Source organism: Buceros rhinoceros, unplaced genomic scaffold, assembly GCF_000710305.1.
Source record: "Buceros rhinoceros silvestris isolate BGI_N320 unplaced genomic scaffold, ASM71030v1 scaffold12859, whole genome shotgun sequence".
NCBI lineage: Eukaryota > Metazoa > Chordata > Aves > Bucerotiformes > Bucerotidae > Buceros > Buceros rhinoceros.
In genome coordinates, this window is record NW_010432410.1 from 15445 (window position 1) to 30963 (window position 15519).

The window sequence follows — 15519 nt, forward strand, 5'->3', positions numbered from 1 at the left end:
TTATAGTACTATCTAATCCTGCATGCAAGCACTGTTTGCATCACTGATTGATCTTCAAATATCTCTTTTATGGTTATATGTCTGGATTTTGTACAAAGATCTTGGGTGAATCTTGGTGCAGCAGATGAACATAGTAGTAACAAGAATTAGGAAAAACAGGAAGTAGACTAGAAAATTAAGTTGAACAACAATTAATTATACTTAGAACATTATATATCTTCAGTACAATCTTAGGAGTTCATTGTAGTAGAGCAGCATGGGCTACTGTAGTTGACATCATTGAGTTGTTCAAGAGCTTTCATTGCATGCATGGTATTAATATTATAAACATAGCATTTCAGAATGCTTTTCTTAATTTACTTTTCTCCCTGAAGCAAACCAAGACAAATACCAGTACATGGAACTGTATTGTCCCCAGTTCTGGTAATTGGAAGTTTTTTGTAATTTATATTCGAAGCACTGCTCTTAAGTAGTGTGGCTAATACAAGAATAATCTGATGGAGTGAAAGGTTGCTGTGAATTATGTAGACAAGGCATTTCAGGGAGGTGAGATCCATAGTTTGCAGATGACTTCGAGTTGTTTGCTCACAGTAATCAAACACAGAATCTGAGGAAACCATTATTCTGAGTTGTGTGGAATATAGTTTTTACTGAACTTTATGTTCTTTTATACACTTTTATTTCAATTAAATTACTTCAGTCTCCTTGCTCTGACTGGCTTATGCACCATGATGAGTGTTGTCTTCCTTCCTGCACTTTCTTTCTTTCCAGAGTGCTCTTCCCTTTGCTTCCTTCCTCACAACCTCCGTTTTTATTTTTTGGTTCCCACTGAAGTGGATTCTCTCTGCTTTTTTTACATTAAATACCAGAAGAGGGAGCATTGAGAGCAGGAGAGGTATAATCTTTCTACTGTGATTTTTTTTTTTTTTTTTTTTTTTTTTTTTTTTTTTTTTTTTTGTGTTGTCGGGGATTTTTTTTTTTTTTTTTTTTTTTTTTTTTTTAGAAAGATATACTTTTTTATGTGATTTTTTTTTTTTTTTTTTTTTTTTTTTTTTTTTTTTTTTGTGAGTATCACGGAGACTGCTTAGACTGCAGTGCTCTCTCTGCATTGAGATTTCCTTAGAGGACCAACCTTAGAGAAAATCCCCAGCCCTTCTGGGTTTTCAGTGGTGGGCTAGAGGATACCCAGTACTGAATGATTCTGAGAAATTGCAAGCTACAGCTGAAAGGCTTTAAAGAAATCGCTGCTGTGCATGTGCAAATTGCATTTTGGAAAGGGGATTTTCATACATTTAGGGCAAATTAGGGCACGTTTTCAGAAGTAAGTATGCTCTGAGTAATTATACTGTTGAGTGTCAAACTCATACGCTGAAGTTAGAAATACTTGTTTGTTTTTAATAAGTAGTGACCTGTTTTAGCAGTGGCACTTTAATATGTTTTCTTCATCTTACCTGCAGGAAGTTATTAACTTGTCAAACTTTTTTAAAGAATTGGTCTGATACAGAAATAGAGAATTTCCTCCTAACATGCTGAAAGTCTGGTAAAGTTACAAAGAAATGTTTAAAATGTTTAATGTGTTTAAAATGCGAATTGTAAGGTGTCAATAACTGTATAGGGTGCTACCAGCTGCTGCCTGTTTTAGCCCTTCTAATATTATATAAAGGGACTACAATTTTGACACAGCCTTTCTGTGGTCTACAGGAGAGAAAGGAAGCCCTTACTTTCTGTGACACACCTCAATGGACTGTCAGTATGTCTTACATGACTCTTGTAATTTGGTGTAGCATTTTGTACTTTGATTCATAAATTGAAGGATGAGTTTGACTGTCATAACATTTTAAAGTTACAGTATTAAATATTGTAAATCTTCTATAAATACGTTTTCTAAGTTACACTTTTTGTTCTGTTAATATCATCAAACAGAAACCAAGTTCCAGAAAAATGTATTTGTCTGGATATGGGGTAGAACTGGCAATAAAGAGCACAGAATATAAAGCAGTAGATGACACGCAGGTTAAAGGTATGTGGGGGTTTTTATGTTTGTGATATCTTGTTGGAGATACTATTGAAATATGTTATAATCTTCAGTTATAAATTCAGTGATGTTTTGATGGTTATAGTTAATTTCTTTTTACGGAAGGAAGTCTCAGACATTAGGAACTGGATATCAAAGTATATGTGAGCATCTGTAAACAGCTGTGCTTAGGATATACTTCGTTACCTAACCTCTAATTGTGGCTCTTCAAAACATAACACATTCTTATTCCTTTCAGCCTGTGTTCTTCAATAACTTTGTTGGCATCTCTGATATGCTGATTACCACAGGATCTGCATGTTAGTGTTTCAGGTGTGAGGGACTAATTTCTGAATTTACGTGGAAATACTCTCATGATCTTCTATAGGAAAAATGTGCTGCATCATAGAATTTGGTACCAGTGTCTGTGGTGAAATGAGACATTTACCACAGGACGTGGTAGCTATAATATTCTGGCACAGAGAAATTACTTTGTGTGGACATTTGTAAGATAGAAAGAAAGTTATTTAACTCTCTTTGGTAAGACTAAGGTTTAATAACCTTTGAGTCATGTCAAATAGTTAAATTTTTTCAAGGAAAAAAACTCATCTCTGAATTACATCAAATGCTAACTGGAAATTCAAGTGCTTTAAAGTTATCATACTTTTAAAGCGTAAATTTAGTAGTAGTTGGCTGGTAAGAGTCAAACCTAACCACTTAAGCTGAGAAATAGCTCTTTTGGGAAGTGTACTATTCAACTGTATCAATTTCAGTTATATAAAACATAAAACCATTGGATGAATTTAATAATTAAGTTGAATGTTGCTAAGTTCTATAAAGTGATTCATTCTGATGCCAAAATATGAATGTATAAGTATAAATCTAGTTGAAATTGCACCTGAGAATGACAACTTTGTGATTATATGTTTCTGTTAACCATTTCACAATTCATAAGACCATCAGTAACTTTCCTGGTTTATGTTGTCTATGTGTGCTATGTGTTCAGGATCAAATGAGACAAAAGAAGAGGAAGATGATGAGGAGGAAAGTGATGTCCAAGGATTTCTCTTTGGCAAATTAAAGTGAGTTGCTAAGTTGTGATTAAAATTCTGCATTTTTCCGGAACCTGAACCAAGATTTTTTTTCTAATAGGTGAGATTTATGTTGGAAATTATTCGCCAGTGGTGAAAATTCTGATTAGTTTTTTTTGTGTATATCTTGTGGATGTAAGGATGCAGCAGTTGACTAGTGATTTATGTGCTCAGTATTGATTTTTGTCAGTGACATTAATTTATAAAAGATGTTCTCAACATTGTTTGCCTTTACCTTTTGTAGGTAATACAACAATCTCTGTGTACAGTTAATCTGTAGTACAGTTAAATATACACTATGCTATAATAACCTAACTGTCCAGTTACCCATATTGTGTCTTAATAGTATTTAGTCTTTGAGTTCATTTATTCCATCAAAATTTATGTGACAGAGTTTGAGACGGATCAGTACAAAGCAATTGAACTACTTCCCATAATTGACTGGATTTTGACCTCAGAAATCACTTCATCTCACCCCAAATACTCATTTTTGCTTTTAAGAATTAAAATTTTAATTCTTGCTTGTTACCGTAAAGATAACAGTATTACCTGTGAGCAATACTGTGGATAAAAGCAGGCATTGATGGATGTAATTTATTCTGCCTTTTAAAAAAATGTTTTGTTATAGACAGATGCATCCTGATCTGAAAAATAATCTGAAAGAGTTTAAAAAATATCTAATTGAAACTACTAACAACACGGAACCACTGAAGGTTTGGGAGCTACAGGGTATGTATTGAGTTTTACCAAATTAATATAGTACTCTGTTTAATTTTCCTTTGTTATGTTGATAACATTATGATAAAACCCTCTTTTTAAGAGATGTACAGTTTCATAAAAAGGCAGTACGGTATCAAGCATTCAAAAAGAATGTGTTGGTATCTTGTCCTGGTATTATATGCTAGAAATTAGAGGAGCATTGAAGTGATTTTATAAGATGGAGAATCATAACTAACTTTACTGATTTTAGAAACAGAAGTTACACTGCCTGGCTTTATGCCTGATGTGTTATCTTGGATGCTAAATTTAGTTTTAGATATTTTTTTTTTGAGAGGTCAGGCAAAAAGTATCGTTTTGGCATGACTATTGAGTCTGGACAAAATACAGGGTAAGATTGTTTAATTTATAAATTGTAACTTTTATCAGTGTACTGGAGTTCACAATGATACATTTTTTTAATATAACGTCAAGTGGAAGAACATGCTTTTAAAAGCTTTCCTGTGGAAAAGGAGAAGGGATATCTAGAAGCTGATTTCCAAACAACTTCTGTGCTTCTGTAGCTTGAATGGAATTATAAATTATTCTAAAATAGGTCCCTAAAATGTCATGACACTTAAGTTTAGGCAACTAAATTTTGCCTGTTGTGTTCTTTGGATTTAGAAGACGCCTGATCAGAGGTGATTTGCCTTTATACTCATGCAGTAAAGGAGACTGAGCAATCATCTGAACTTCAGTTTCTTTTTGAGGTTGTAGTTTGGTAGCAATATCCAGTCTTAAACTAGCTATTTGCAATGATTGTAGTTCACTTGCAATCTGTCATCAATGAACTCCCCTTGGACTGCAGGATTTATCTGGGGCCAAATTTTTAAAAAAATTTTTTGAAAAATAGTGTATTTCAGTTCTCCTGTGCAAATAAAAAGAAAATTCTCCTTTTGTGTATTTACTTTTTTACATGTTTGAATACCACGTTCTTGATGTTCAAGTAGGAGTAGCTGTGAAACTTTGATCCCTTTAGTGTCTAGCTTCAAAAACTAGTACAAAATCTCTAGTGCAGGCATTTTCTGCGGTGTCATGGCTATGCATATAAAAAATGGAATTGTTGCTGCTCTCCGAGCAACCAGTTCACATGGTATTGAAAGTAGTTAAGCGTTGGGATGCTGTTTGTTCAATGCCAGGAAGACTGGTCCTGGCTTGTGATAAGTACATTCAGGGCCTTTAGACAGGGGGTCTTCAGCCCCCGCTTCATATGGTGCAGTTTTGATAATCTTACTCCTGACATGACTGAGTGCTTTCTCTAGTTAATTATAGAGTCTGAGTTAATGGCTCAGCTAATCTCTGATTTTCTTTAATTAACTTGCAAGTAAAAATTTAACCAAATTTAAGAAAAACTCCAGCTATAGGGCATACTTCTATTTATAAATGACTCAAACATCGTTCAAGAGATACCCTTCAAGAGCCTTTATGTCTTAAGTGATTAGGTTTACTATTCATGGTGAAAAATGATGCTCAGAGTACAAATGTGATATTCCCTTTAAGAACTCATTCTTTTATCTGTGTGAACACCCTCTTGATCTCTAGTGCTTCATTAGCTTTCAAAGCATACTTTGACATCTGCTTTAAGCTCAGGATCATCTTTTCCCCAAGGTGCCCTACTCTGCTGTCTGAGCTGTTAAGGTGCCACAGGGGAGTTCTGTAAGTGACAGTCCCTGACCAGAGACAACCAAGATGATAAAGACATGTTGGTTTGCCTCAGTGAGATTTGAATATTCATATTTCAGCTGTTCAGCATGAAATGGAAATGAGTAACCATTGATGAAAGATTTTAAGTGAATGTTGGAAGTGCATATAGAGAATTACTATCTGTAGTAACAGCAACAGTGGGGTATTGCTTCACCTAATCACAGCTTATGTAGCTGTTGGAAAGGATCTGAAATGTTCTTTTGAAAACAGTGATCTCTTTACTTTTTGGTAAGACCGTTAAGAAATACCAAATTAACATTCCACCTCTCGCCTTTTCCAGCCAAGGTGTACCTTATCAGGCTAAACTAGAAATATGTGCTATTCACTTTTCAACCTTTTCTTTAATTCCTAATTGCTTCAAAAGATGGTGCAAAGTTCTACTAGGCAGCATCATTTTTTACTTTCTGACCAGCACATTTTACTATATGTTGCTTTAGCTGTCCTCAAACTGAATAACTTGAGGCCATCAGTTCCTGCTCAAATCAGATTATGAGGAAAATCAGATTATGAGGAAAAACCATCATTGCACTGAGATAGGTGCTTCCAGGTACTTTGGATACAGTCTGCCTAACTATTATATTATTGCTTTACCCTATTGGCTCCAAAATTGGATTTTCTCCAGTCTCATATGCCCGGATTTGTCACATCCGAGTTAGGCACCAGAGAATGCTAACTGAATTCCATTGTTGTTTTTCCAGTGCATAGGCAAATGAATTATAAGCTGTCCTGATGTATGAACATTTACTTCATTCTGAAAAAGAACACAGAGAGGAAAATGAGATCCCTTTACAAATGGTGCTACAGACCTAGGAAAACTGAAATTTCACAGGAAATTTGCCTTTGTTTCATGAGGCTCCATTTTCTCTTCCTGTGAAATTGCTGCTACACCTCAAGACGGTATACCTCACATGTTGAAATCAGCCTTCTACATATCTGTTATCTGAAAATCTTGTGAAGTCCTGGAGCTGGAATGATCTTTACTGCAGTTATGGGTGACTGAGTTGGTGTGCAGCTGGGTTTGAGCATCATATCATTGTGATACTGGCATAATACCACGTGATGAAATTACATGTACAATGTGTGTGCTCAAGATGGCCCAGCAGAATTCTGTAGGAAGGCCTGAATTTGGTATTTCCAACATTAAGTGCCTGTTTTTTTGACCATTATTAAAATGTTACTTCATAATCTTTTACAATGTATAATTGAAACAAAAATGTTAATAGTAAGAGTGTATGTATGGAACAGTTTTCTGATTGTAGGCAGTATTGATTGAGAGTGATATTTCTAGTGTGAATTTGTTTCATTTTCTTTGGGTTGTTTTTTTTCCCCCCAGATCTTAGTTTTCAAGCAGCTGCTCGAATTATGTCTAACCCTGTTTATGATGCCTTAAAGGTAATGAAAGACATAGCTCAGAACTTCCCAGTAAGAGCCAGGTATGACACTTAAGCTTGTTTTTCAAATACTGATTTTATGTTCGCGTTTGAATTTAAGGGCAGTAATTCAGATTTATATCCAAATCCTGCAGTCAGATATTCATGTTTTACAGCTTGCTAGATGGATTCCATGCATTTTCATGGAGTGGGAAATAACTTCTGGGAGAGCTCATGATGAGTCTCTTCAATGTTTCGTGTCTGATGCAGGAAATGCCATGAAGGCATCCTAATCCTTTAGGCACTTATAGTTGGATGTTTTTTACTGGAATGATATGGTTGTTGGTTAGTCACCAGCTGGATCAGTGGGCCAAGGCCAATGGTATGAAGTTCAACAAGGCGAAGTGCCGTGTCCTGCACTTGGGCCACAACAATCCTCTGCAACACCACAGGCTGAGGAAGGGTGGCTGGAAAACTGCCTGGTGGAAAGAGACCTGGAGGTGTTGGTCGACAGCCAGCTGAATAGGAGCCAGTGGTGTGCCCAGGTGGCCAAGAAGGCCAATGGCATCCTGGCTTGTATCAGCACTAGTGTGGCCAGCAGGAGGAGTAAAGTGATTGTCTCCCTGTACTTGGCACTGGTGAGGCCACACCTTGAGTCCTGTGTCCAGTCTTGGCGCCCTCACACAAGAAGGATGTTTATGTGCTGAAGCATGTCCAGAGAAGGGCACTGAAGCTGGTGAAGTGTCTAAAGTGCAAGTCGTCTGAGGAGCAGCTGAGGGAACTGAGGTGGTTTAGTCTAGAGAAAAGGAGGCTGAGGGGTGACCTCATCACTCTCTACAACCACCTGAAAGGAAGTTGTAGTGAGGGGCGGGTTGGTCTCTTCTTCCAAGTAACAAGCAGTAGGATGAGAGAAAATGACCTCGAGTTGTTCCAGGGATGGTTTAGGCTGAATATTAGAAAAAATTCTTTACACAGAGGGTCATTAAGCACTGGAACAGGCTGCGCAGGGAGGTGGTGGAGTCTGCATCCCTGAAAGTGTTTAAAAGCCATGTGGATGTGGGGCTGAGGGACATGGTTTAGGGACCCTGGCAGTGCAGGGTGAACAGTTGGACTTGATCTTAAAGGTCTCTTCCAACCAAAATGATTCTGAGATCATGTGATATTTCCCCAGGTGGAAAATTCTGTTGAATTAATAGCAGATCTACTCAGGCAAAATTCTATTAATAAATTTTGTAAGGGATCCACCTAGATGAGTTCTAAGCACAACGTTGCTGACAAGACTGGGACCCAGCTACTATATGTAGTGTTTTTACTGTCTCCCATAGCTTAATGATTACATAATGAAAGATCATGGTAAATATTAAAGAAATAAATAACATTTTCCTCTGTACTAATATTAAAAACTGCTCTTCCTGTAAGCTAATTGTATTGTAATTAAGAAATGCTTTTCTTTATATTAAGTTCTTCATGTAATCTTATCAACAATATTTACTTGAATTACTGAATTAAATATGGTGCTAAATAGGATTCTTAATTCAGTGGGCTTTCACATTTTACAATTCTTGTTTAATTATAACAGTGTCTCATTGACATCTCTGATTTTCTGTTAGAGCAAATTACGCTGTAATGGAAAAAAGACCTTAGTATCATCTTGTTTCAAGGAAGAAAAATAACTTTTAAAATGCCTGAAACTTAATTATCATGAAATAGTAAGGTACAGGATCACACTCAGATTAGCGATCAGAAAATGCAGCTTTCCTTTAGAAGACAGTGGAAACATAGGTAATGTTGAACTGCAAGGTGAGCTGGTTCTCTAAAGGACATGAAAAAGTCAATTTGAAGTATGTTAGGTGACATTTAAATCATTGATTTAAGTCATTAAACTGTTCCATGCCACTACAACTCCCGCTGTGTATTTGTGGCATTAGAGCACAATTTACCTACTCTTCAAACATTTTATGGGTAGAAGTACACGACTTCAGAATTATTAAAAGGAGAATTGCAGTTCCTGTCCTGTAAGATTTATTCTAATATGATAATCCAGCATGTTATTTTTAACCTGAGAGATTACAAGTGTTTAAATAATTTAAAGTTAGTAGGTCTGCATTGACAACAAACTTAAATCAAAGGGGTGTTTTGTAAAAATGGCACATAAAATGTTTTCTTAATAATCTAATCATGCTTAACCTGCCAAGTCAAAAATACTAATTTGGAAAAAAACCCACACACTAGAATAAACAGGAGATTAAAAGATTAAGCAATATCTTTTTAGATAACTGATCATTATAATAGCAATTTTCTTAATTTTTTTACATTTCATACAGTTTAGATATGAAAGCAACCATTTTATAATTATGCAAATTTTGGTTTGAAAAAGCTGTATGAAATTTTTAGAACTAGTTATAAAAATAAAATACTATGTTCCTTAAAAATTGAGGGGTTCCTTAAACCATAAAAAATGAATATACCATTCCTCTAGAAGTTTCTTTCACTTTATAACCTGCGTTTTTGTGTCTCGGTATTTCCAGTTGAAAAGGTTAGTCTGAGGTAGATTTCACAGAATGTCATCAGGTGTAGACAGTGTAACAACTGATGTATATCATGATGACATTTTAATAATTCATTGTGTAGTTTGTTTTCCATTCCTGTTTTGTTGTATACATGTCTAATTATCTGTTATTTAAGAATGCAATAAGAAGAATTATAATACTCTGTTTCTTGCCATTCATCATTCATGAATGTTAACTCTATATGAAAAGTTTCTTTTTTTCTCCTGCTATGCAGTACTGCATAGCGACATGTTCTTCCAGGTAAGAATAAAGATGCCTAAAATTATATGATAGAAAATAGTACAACCTTAAGGTCATACAAGAAGATTTTTACATTATGTAGGATAATAAATAGTATCCATTTACTTTCAGACAGTAGAGTGTTTCTCTCTGGTGAATCCTTAGCGCTTAATATTTAGAAAAACGTGCATAAAACTTTGTGAAGCTCTGAACAAACAGCACAAGTGACTGAACTCAAAGTGAACAGATGGCTTTCACTGGTACTTTTATACTCGTTACCTCAGATTCCTAGAGTGTCCTCCTTAATCATTGACTGTCACACCTTCTCCTTCAAATCTTGCTAGAATCCTGCATCATCAACTGCTGTGCGTAGACAAGGAGCTAGTCAATGATATGTTAGTGTATTGCTGTCTTATTACCAAAAAGCTATCAGTAAAGCTTACCTTTTGCTGATAAGTATTTTACTTCCTTGCTAGCATTCAGCTTTGTTCTCTCCTTTACACCTTTTTTTTATTTTCCCATTCTTTTTTTTTTTTTATGTTTCTGTCTTGTTACTCTGAGCTGTTTGGAAAGTTTTAGGTTGTTCTTGTTGTATAGTTTTTGTCACCTGTGTATGCAGAATAAAGCATTGATTCTGAGAGTTGAAGGCCCTGCTACTGTTTGAGTTTAGCAAGGCAAAAATCAGAGCTGTTTTTCCCCCTAAAGTACTTTTTACTTCGAGACTCTAAAACTATTGCTATGAAGTCAGAATAATAGTTGTGGTAGTGCTGCTGCATGTTAAGTTTCCACCTTACTATGGGGTCCTTCTGTTAAGTAGCTGTTTTGTTTGGCTATGTAAATTCTCAGTAAAAATGCCCATCAATTACAAATGTTCCTTTAATTAGAAGAATTTTGTAGTGTTCCTGAATTATGTCTATTGCTGGAAGAATGTCCCTCAAAGCATCTTGCCTATCAACTTTTGAGACTTCTGACTTCCTAATCCTTCTCCTTAAATTTTCCAAGTTTAAATTTGGCTTCAGGTGTTCTTTTCTTTGTATTTAGAGTTTCTTTTAATATTTTTTAAAGCTCTTAATCAGCAATGTTTTTGCAGCGGAAATATTTCTAATTTCCTGCTTTCTGTTCTACACTTTCTATTTCAAAACTATTGAACACAGAAAGTAGTAGAATGTAAGATATATTTACTCACTATTTAATACACTTACTACATTCTTTATGTGCGTAGAGAGTACCTACCAGTATGATTATAAAAGCTTTATGAGAGAGTTTAGTTGAACAATAATAAGCAAGTTTTTAAGCTCATACTCCAATAATACATTTGAACCTTGTTGACTGTTTTCTAGTGCTGTCTTTGACATCAGTTTGAGTTACATCTTTCTCTTTTTGAACCAAGGAAAGCCCACCAAGGATAGGTTGGTGCAAATACAGCACCTTCTTGATCCTCTACTGCCATTTCTGTGGTCTAGAAGGGCTTCATGGTGACAAAAATAATCTGCTAAATACTTAGAGGTATGAATGGAAACAGGGTATTTATCTGTGATGAATTGTGTAATATTTATAAACAAACCTTGGAAATCATATTGTTTGTGCATAACAAGTAGTCTCTTTGATCACCTGGAAAGCTTGAGTATTTCTTTAAAGTAAACTGATTTTATGCCTTATTTCTGACACATTGTGAAAAATGTGGGGTTTACTAGCAAGATCTATTCTAAATCAGTTTCTTTTCTGAGGGAGATGAGGATTTATATTATTGACTAACTGCTTTATTATCCATTGAGGTTGTCTTAGTAGGATCATTCTCAGTTTGTTAACTTTCAGGTTGTCGCAGTTTGAAAAGGGGGGCTGGTTCCCACCGAAAGGAATGTGACGAGATAGTGTATGTGTTGGCTGTGGAAGCCAACCAAAGCACACACAGAAACTTTTAAGCTTGTTAGCGGCTTATCAGCACGTTAACGAGCTCATTAAGGCTTCAGCCAGGCAAAGGAAATGATAACACACAGACTACATTTATGAGAGATAGAAGCAGGAAAGTTTAATAGTGCAGTTGCCCTCGAAGTAAAATCATTTTTGAAGCTAAACCAGACTGGAAAAGGGAGAGAAAATGATAAGGGAGAATAGATAAAAGTGTACAGTTCTCCCGATCGGACCGATCCCCACCGCTTATAAACTTCACCCCACAATGGCTCACCACGCCGGGGTGGGGGGGGAGGAAAAGTCCAGCCCGTAGCTCGTCCACCTGACAAAAAAGCTCTTGATAACGGGTTCTCCTGAAGCAAACCTTTCATGCAAATGAAACATAGTCCTTTTTCTCCTCTGGGGTGGCTGCAGGGAACTCTCCTCTGCCAAGGAGAGCTCTTCCCAGACTCCCACAGACACACATCTGCGCCGCGGGCCGGCCAGGCGTGTCTTAAGGGAATATCTTCAAATTCCACTGCGCGTAGGGGCTACTTCATCCGCCGCAGGGATAAGGGGTACTGCTGGGTCCATCCATCAGGGCAAGACAGTTCACACACCACCCCCGCTGGGAATCGGCAGAAACGGAGAAAGTTCTACCCATTCTGCAGAAGGAGTCTTTTAGTGCTTCAGGGAAGTAGCAGGTCATGGACGTGTCTTTCTCTCCTCGATAAAGGTTTCCAGCCCGGGGGCATAAGATTCGAGAGTCCTGCGCGGCATATCTGAGAGAGCCGCAGCACGGACGAGATAGAGAGGAGAGTAGATAGAGCAGAGGGGAAAGCAAGATGTCCTCGAATCTCTCAACACGCCCCCTTTTATGAGTTCATTCTGGAGAGGGCATAAGATTCGAGAGTCCTGCGCGGCATATCTGAGAGAGCCGCAGCACGGACGAGATAGAGAGGAGGGCAGATAGAGCAGAGGGGAAAGTAAGATGGCGTCGAGTCTCTCAACAACACCCCCTTTTATGAGCTCATTCCGGAGAGGCGTGTCCTCCTTCCCGGAAGCTTGGAAAAACCACAGGTCTCTGGGAAGAAGAAAGCCAGACAACAGAAGAGCATCCGGTTCCACCATGTTGAACCTGGGACACAGGTTTACAATGACTCCACTTTATTCTTAAAGTCCCATACAGATTTCATAAATATATATTCAATCCTGTTTTGAAAAAAATATTTATGTAGACAACTGGAGTAGTCATTTTGGCATTTATTGGGAGAATCAGATTTAGGTTAACATGGTTTAGGGTTTCTTAAAACATGGAGAGATTAATTTTCCTTTGGGAGTATTTTATGATAGCCTAGTAATTGTTAACCTCACACACAATACATTGTGGCAGAGGGGATTAAAATGGTCTTCCACAGTGTTTTTGAAAGGTAAAAAAGGCAATAAATGGATTATTGTCTAAAGCTAGAATTACTAAGGAAACTAAAATTTTTACTGTCTGTAAATACTTAATATTTTCAAGGATCTCAATCTGTAAATCTCTCTTCTAATCTCAGCTAAAGCAGTCATTCTTTGCATATTTTCCATATCTTTGGCCAAAACAGCAAGTTATATTCTTGTAATGTTGGGTACTGTGGAGTTACTGACATTAACTTAAAATATGCAAATATGGCATTTATCTAGGAAATAATTAGGCAATCATTTTCCAGGAAAAAAAAACAAGAGGAAAGATTGAGTACCACAAACATGCTGATAATGTTACTTCAACAAAACCTAGCCTAACTTTGAAATCTGGGTTTAGAGTCACAGAGAAGAAAGTACTTCTTTTGAAAATAAAATACTTATGATACTGCATTACTCTTCTTTTTAAGTCTTAATTACAGTATTCTTCAATTATAGTGCATTGGATTTGGTATTCAAATACATATTTCACATTATTTAATGCTTTTCAAAAAATACAGTGGCTGAGTGATACTAGTATTTTATTTTTACAGATCGTTGACCAGAGTTCCTGTAGACAAGCAAATGCGAAATGAAATAGAAGAAAATCAGAAGGTTTGTTTTTATTTCAAGTGGACTTTAGAGTTACTATCGTATTACTGCTTTTGGAGACTTTCATAGTGTAGCAACGTTTGCATGGTTTCTATTAGAGAAAGAGCTAATTGTTCTCAACATCTTTTACTAAATAAGTAACATTGAAATACTCAAATTTTTCACTTGCTCCTGTTCTTGCTACTTTTTCCCTTCCTTTAGATTTTTATAGAATTAGGCAAGGACAAGCAAGTTTTATGAAGTGTTGTGTTCAGACATAAATTGTGTGCTGTGAAAGCAAAATAGGTATCAGTTAATTTTTCTAGAGCTTTGGTGTTGAATCTAGGCCTGCTGCTTACCCTATGGTCAGCACGTGCTAACTTTGAGCTTTCAGAATCACACATGCAATTATTCTGCAAGGTGTTTTGAACGTGATCTATGTTAGATGGTGGTTTTATTTTCACCTTTGATGCACTGCATCGTTTTTGCCTTCTGTCACGAGTGAGTGTTTGTGATCTTAACTGATTGGAGATGCATCCTGAGATGCCACTTTGCATTTGTCAAGTTTATGACATCTGTTGTGTTTTCTGTCTCAGTTCAGAGTTTGGATTTTTTCTTTCAAGTTGAATGTTAAAATTGTATGTCAGTGTCACAGGCTAAAATTAGAAAGGAAAGGAATTCTGAAAGGTTTGCAACCTCCGTAGCCTCAGGGAGAATGTAAACTCACCGGAGGACTAAGAGATTTGAAGTAGTTTGCCTGATAAAATACAATGAGTCTATCTATCTGGGCTTAGGAAAGGAAAATCAGTAGAAAACAGGTTTTAAATTAAAGGAGTGGAACAAAATTGGTTTAATGCACAAAGCAATTAAAAACATAAATCAATTATTTACATTTAAACAGAACAGATGATAGAAAAGAGAAAGGAGAGCAATATTAAATACATGAAAGAAGTATATACAGATATACATTCTCTCTCATTTATCCCACATCGCTGATTTAACAAACAAAGCCTCTGCCATGTGGTCACCACCCAGGGTGGGAGGGGGCACAGTATTCTTAACCTCAGGAGTTTCAGTCCAAGAATGAACTCCTCTGGAGCAAACTTTCTCGCAGTAACTTAGTCCTTCTCTGAGGTGGCTGGTAGAGACTGGAGTCTACCAGTCTGCCAGGGGCTGCACTCCAACTTTTGGCTCTCCCCATCTGCGGAGCAGGGTACAAACCAGATCTCCAGGGAATACCATAGGTTTTCCTCTTTCCAGCTGTTCCCTCAGTGAGGGGCTGACAGCTGGGTTGCCCTTTCCTTCTTTTCCTTTTTTTCCTGCTTTTGCTTTTCAGTCAGAAAACCACCCCTGCGGGTGATTGGCGAAGTGAGAAGGTCTACCTGCATTGCAGAAGATAGCTTTTTACTGCTCCAGGAATTGAGGCAACTGCAGTCTCTCTCCAATCAATGTTTTCTTCTCTCTGTGTCCATCCTGGTGGAAATCAGATGTGCCTGCACCAGGGGAAAGTCACAGACTATGGCTTTTAAAATGCTTATACACAGAGGCGCTTGATTGACATGCCTTGATTCCAGTGAGAAGCTGAAAACCTGAGAGGAGGGTCGATTTACCCCTTTCCCCCAAAAGATCATGAGAAAATCTTTTCACATGCTTGGGAGAAGAGAAAGTAGTGGGGGGAGGGAGGGGATGGTTTAATCCAGCTGCCACCATCTTAACCAATTGCAGTTAGCCACTGTGCTTTTAGGACTGGTCACATGAAATGACATGCATAGCACTGTCCATAATCTTGACCTTCAGAATATATATTTTCATGCAGTGTTAAAACTGACCAACATTGTTGTGAAAGGGGTTTATTTCTTACTTATGGCATTCCT

The 15519-nt window shown here is 36.9% G+C and overlaps 1 protein-coding gene across 1 annotated transcript in view; it reads left to right on the top strand.

Moving 5' to 3' along the window:
* The window catches only part of LOC104500171 (UDP-glucose:glycoprotein glucosyltransferase 2-like), a gene marked incomplete at both ends in the record, with an annotated part of 60867 nt that overhangs the window by 13947 nt on the left and 31401 nt on the right, over nucleotides 1-15519 (top strand). The window contains 5 exons of the mRNA XM_010143776.1: nucleotides 1924-2020; nucleotides 3021-3096; nucleotides 3734-3834; nucleotides 6899-6998; nucleotides 13609-13669. Of these exons, the coding sequence (XP_010142078.1) occupies nucleotides 1924-2020; nucleotides 3021-3096; nucleotides 3734-3834; nucleotides 6899-6998; nucleotides 13609-13669 (435 nt within the window). The remainder of the gene's footprint in view (nucleotides 1-1923; nucleotides 2021-3020; nucleotides 3097-3733; nucleotides 3835-6898; nucleotides 6999-13608; nucleotides 13670-15519) is intronic.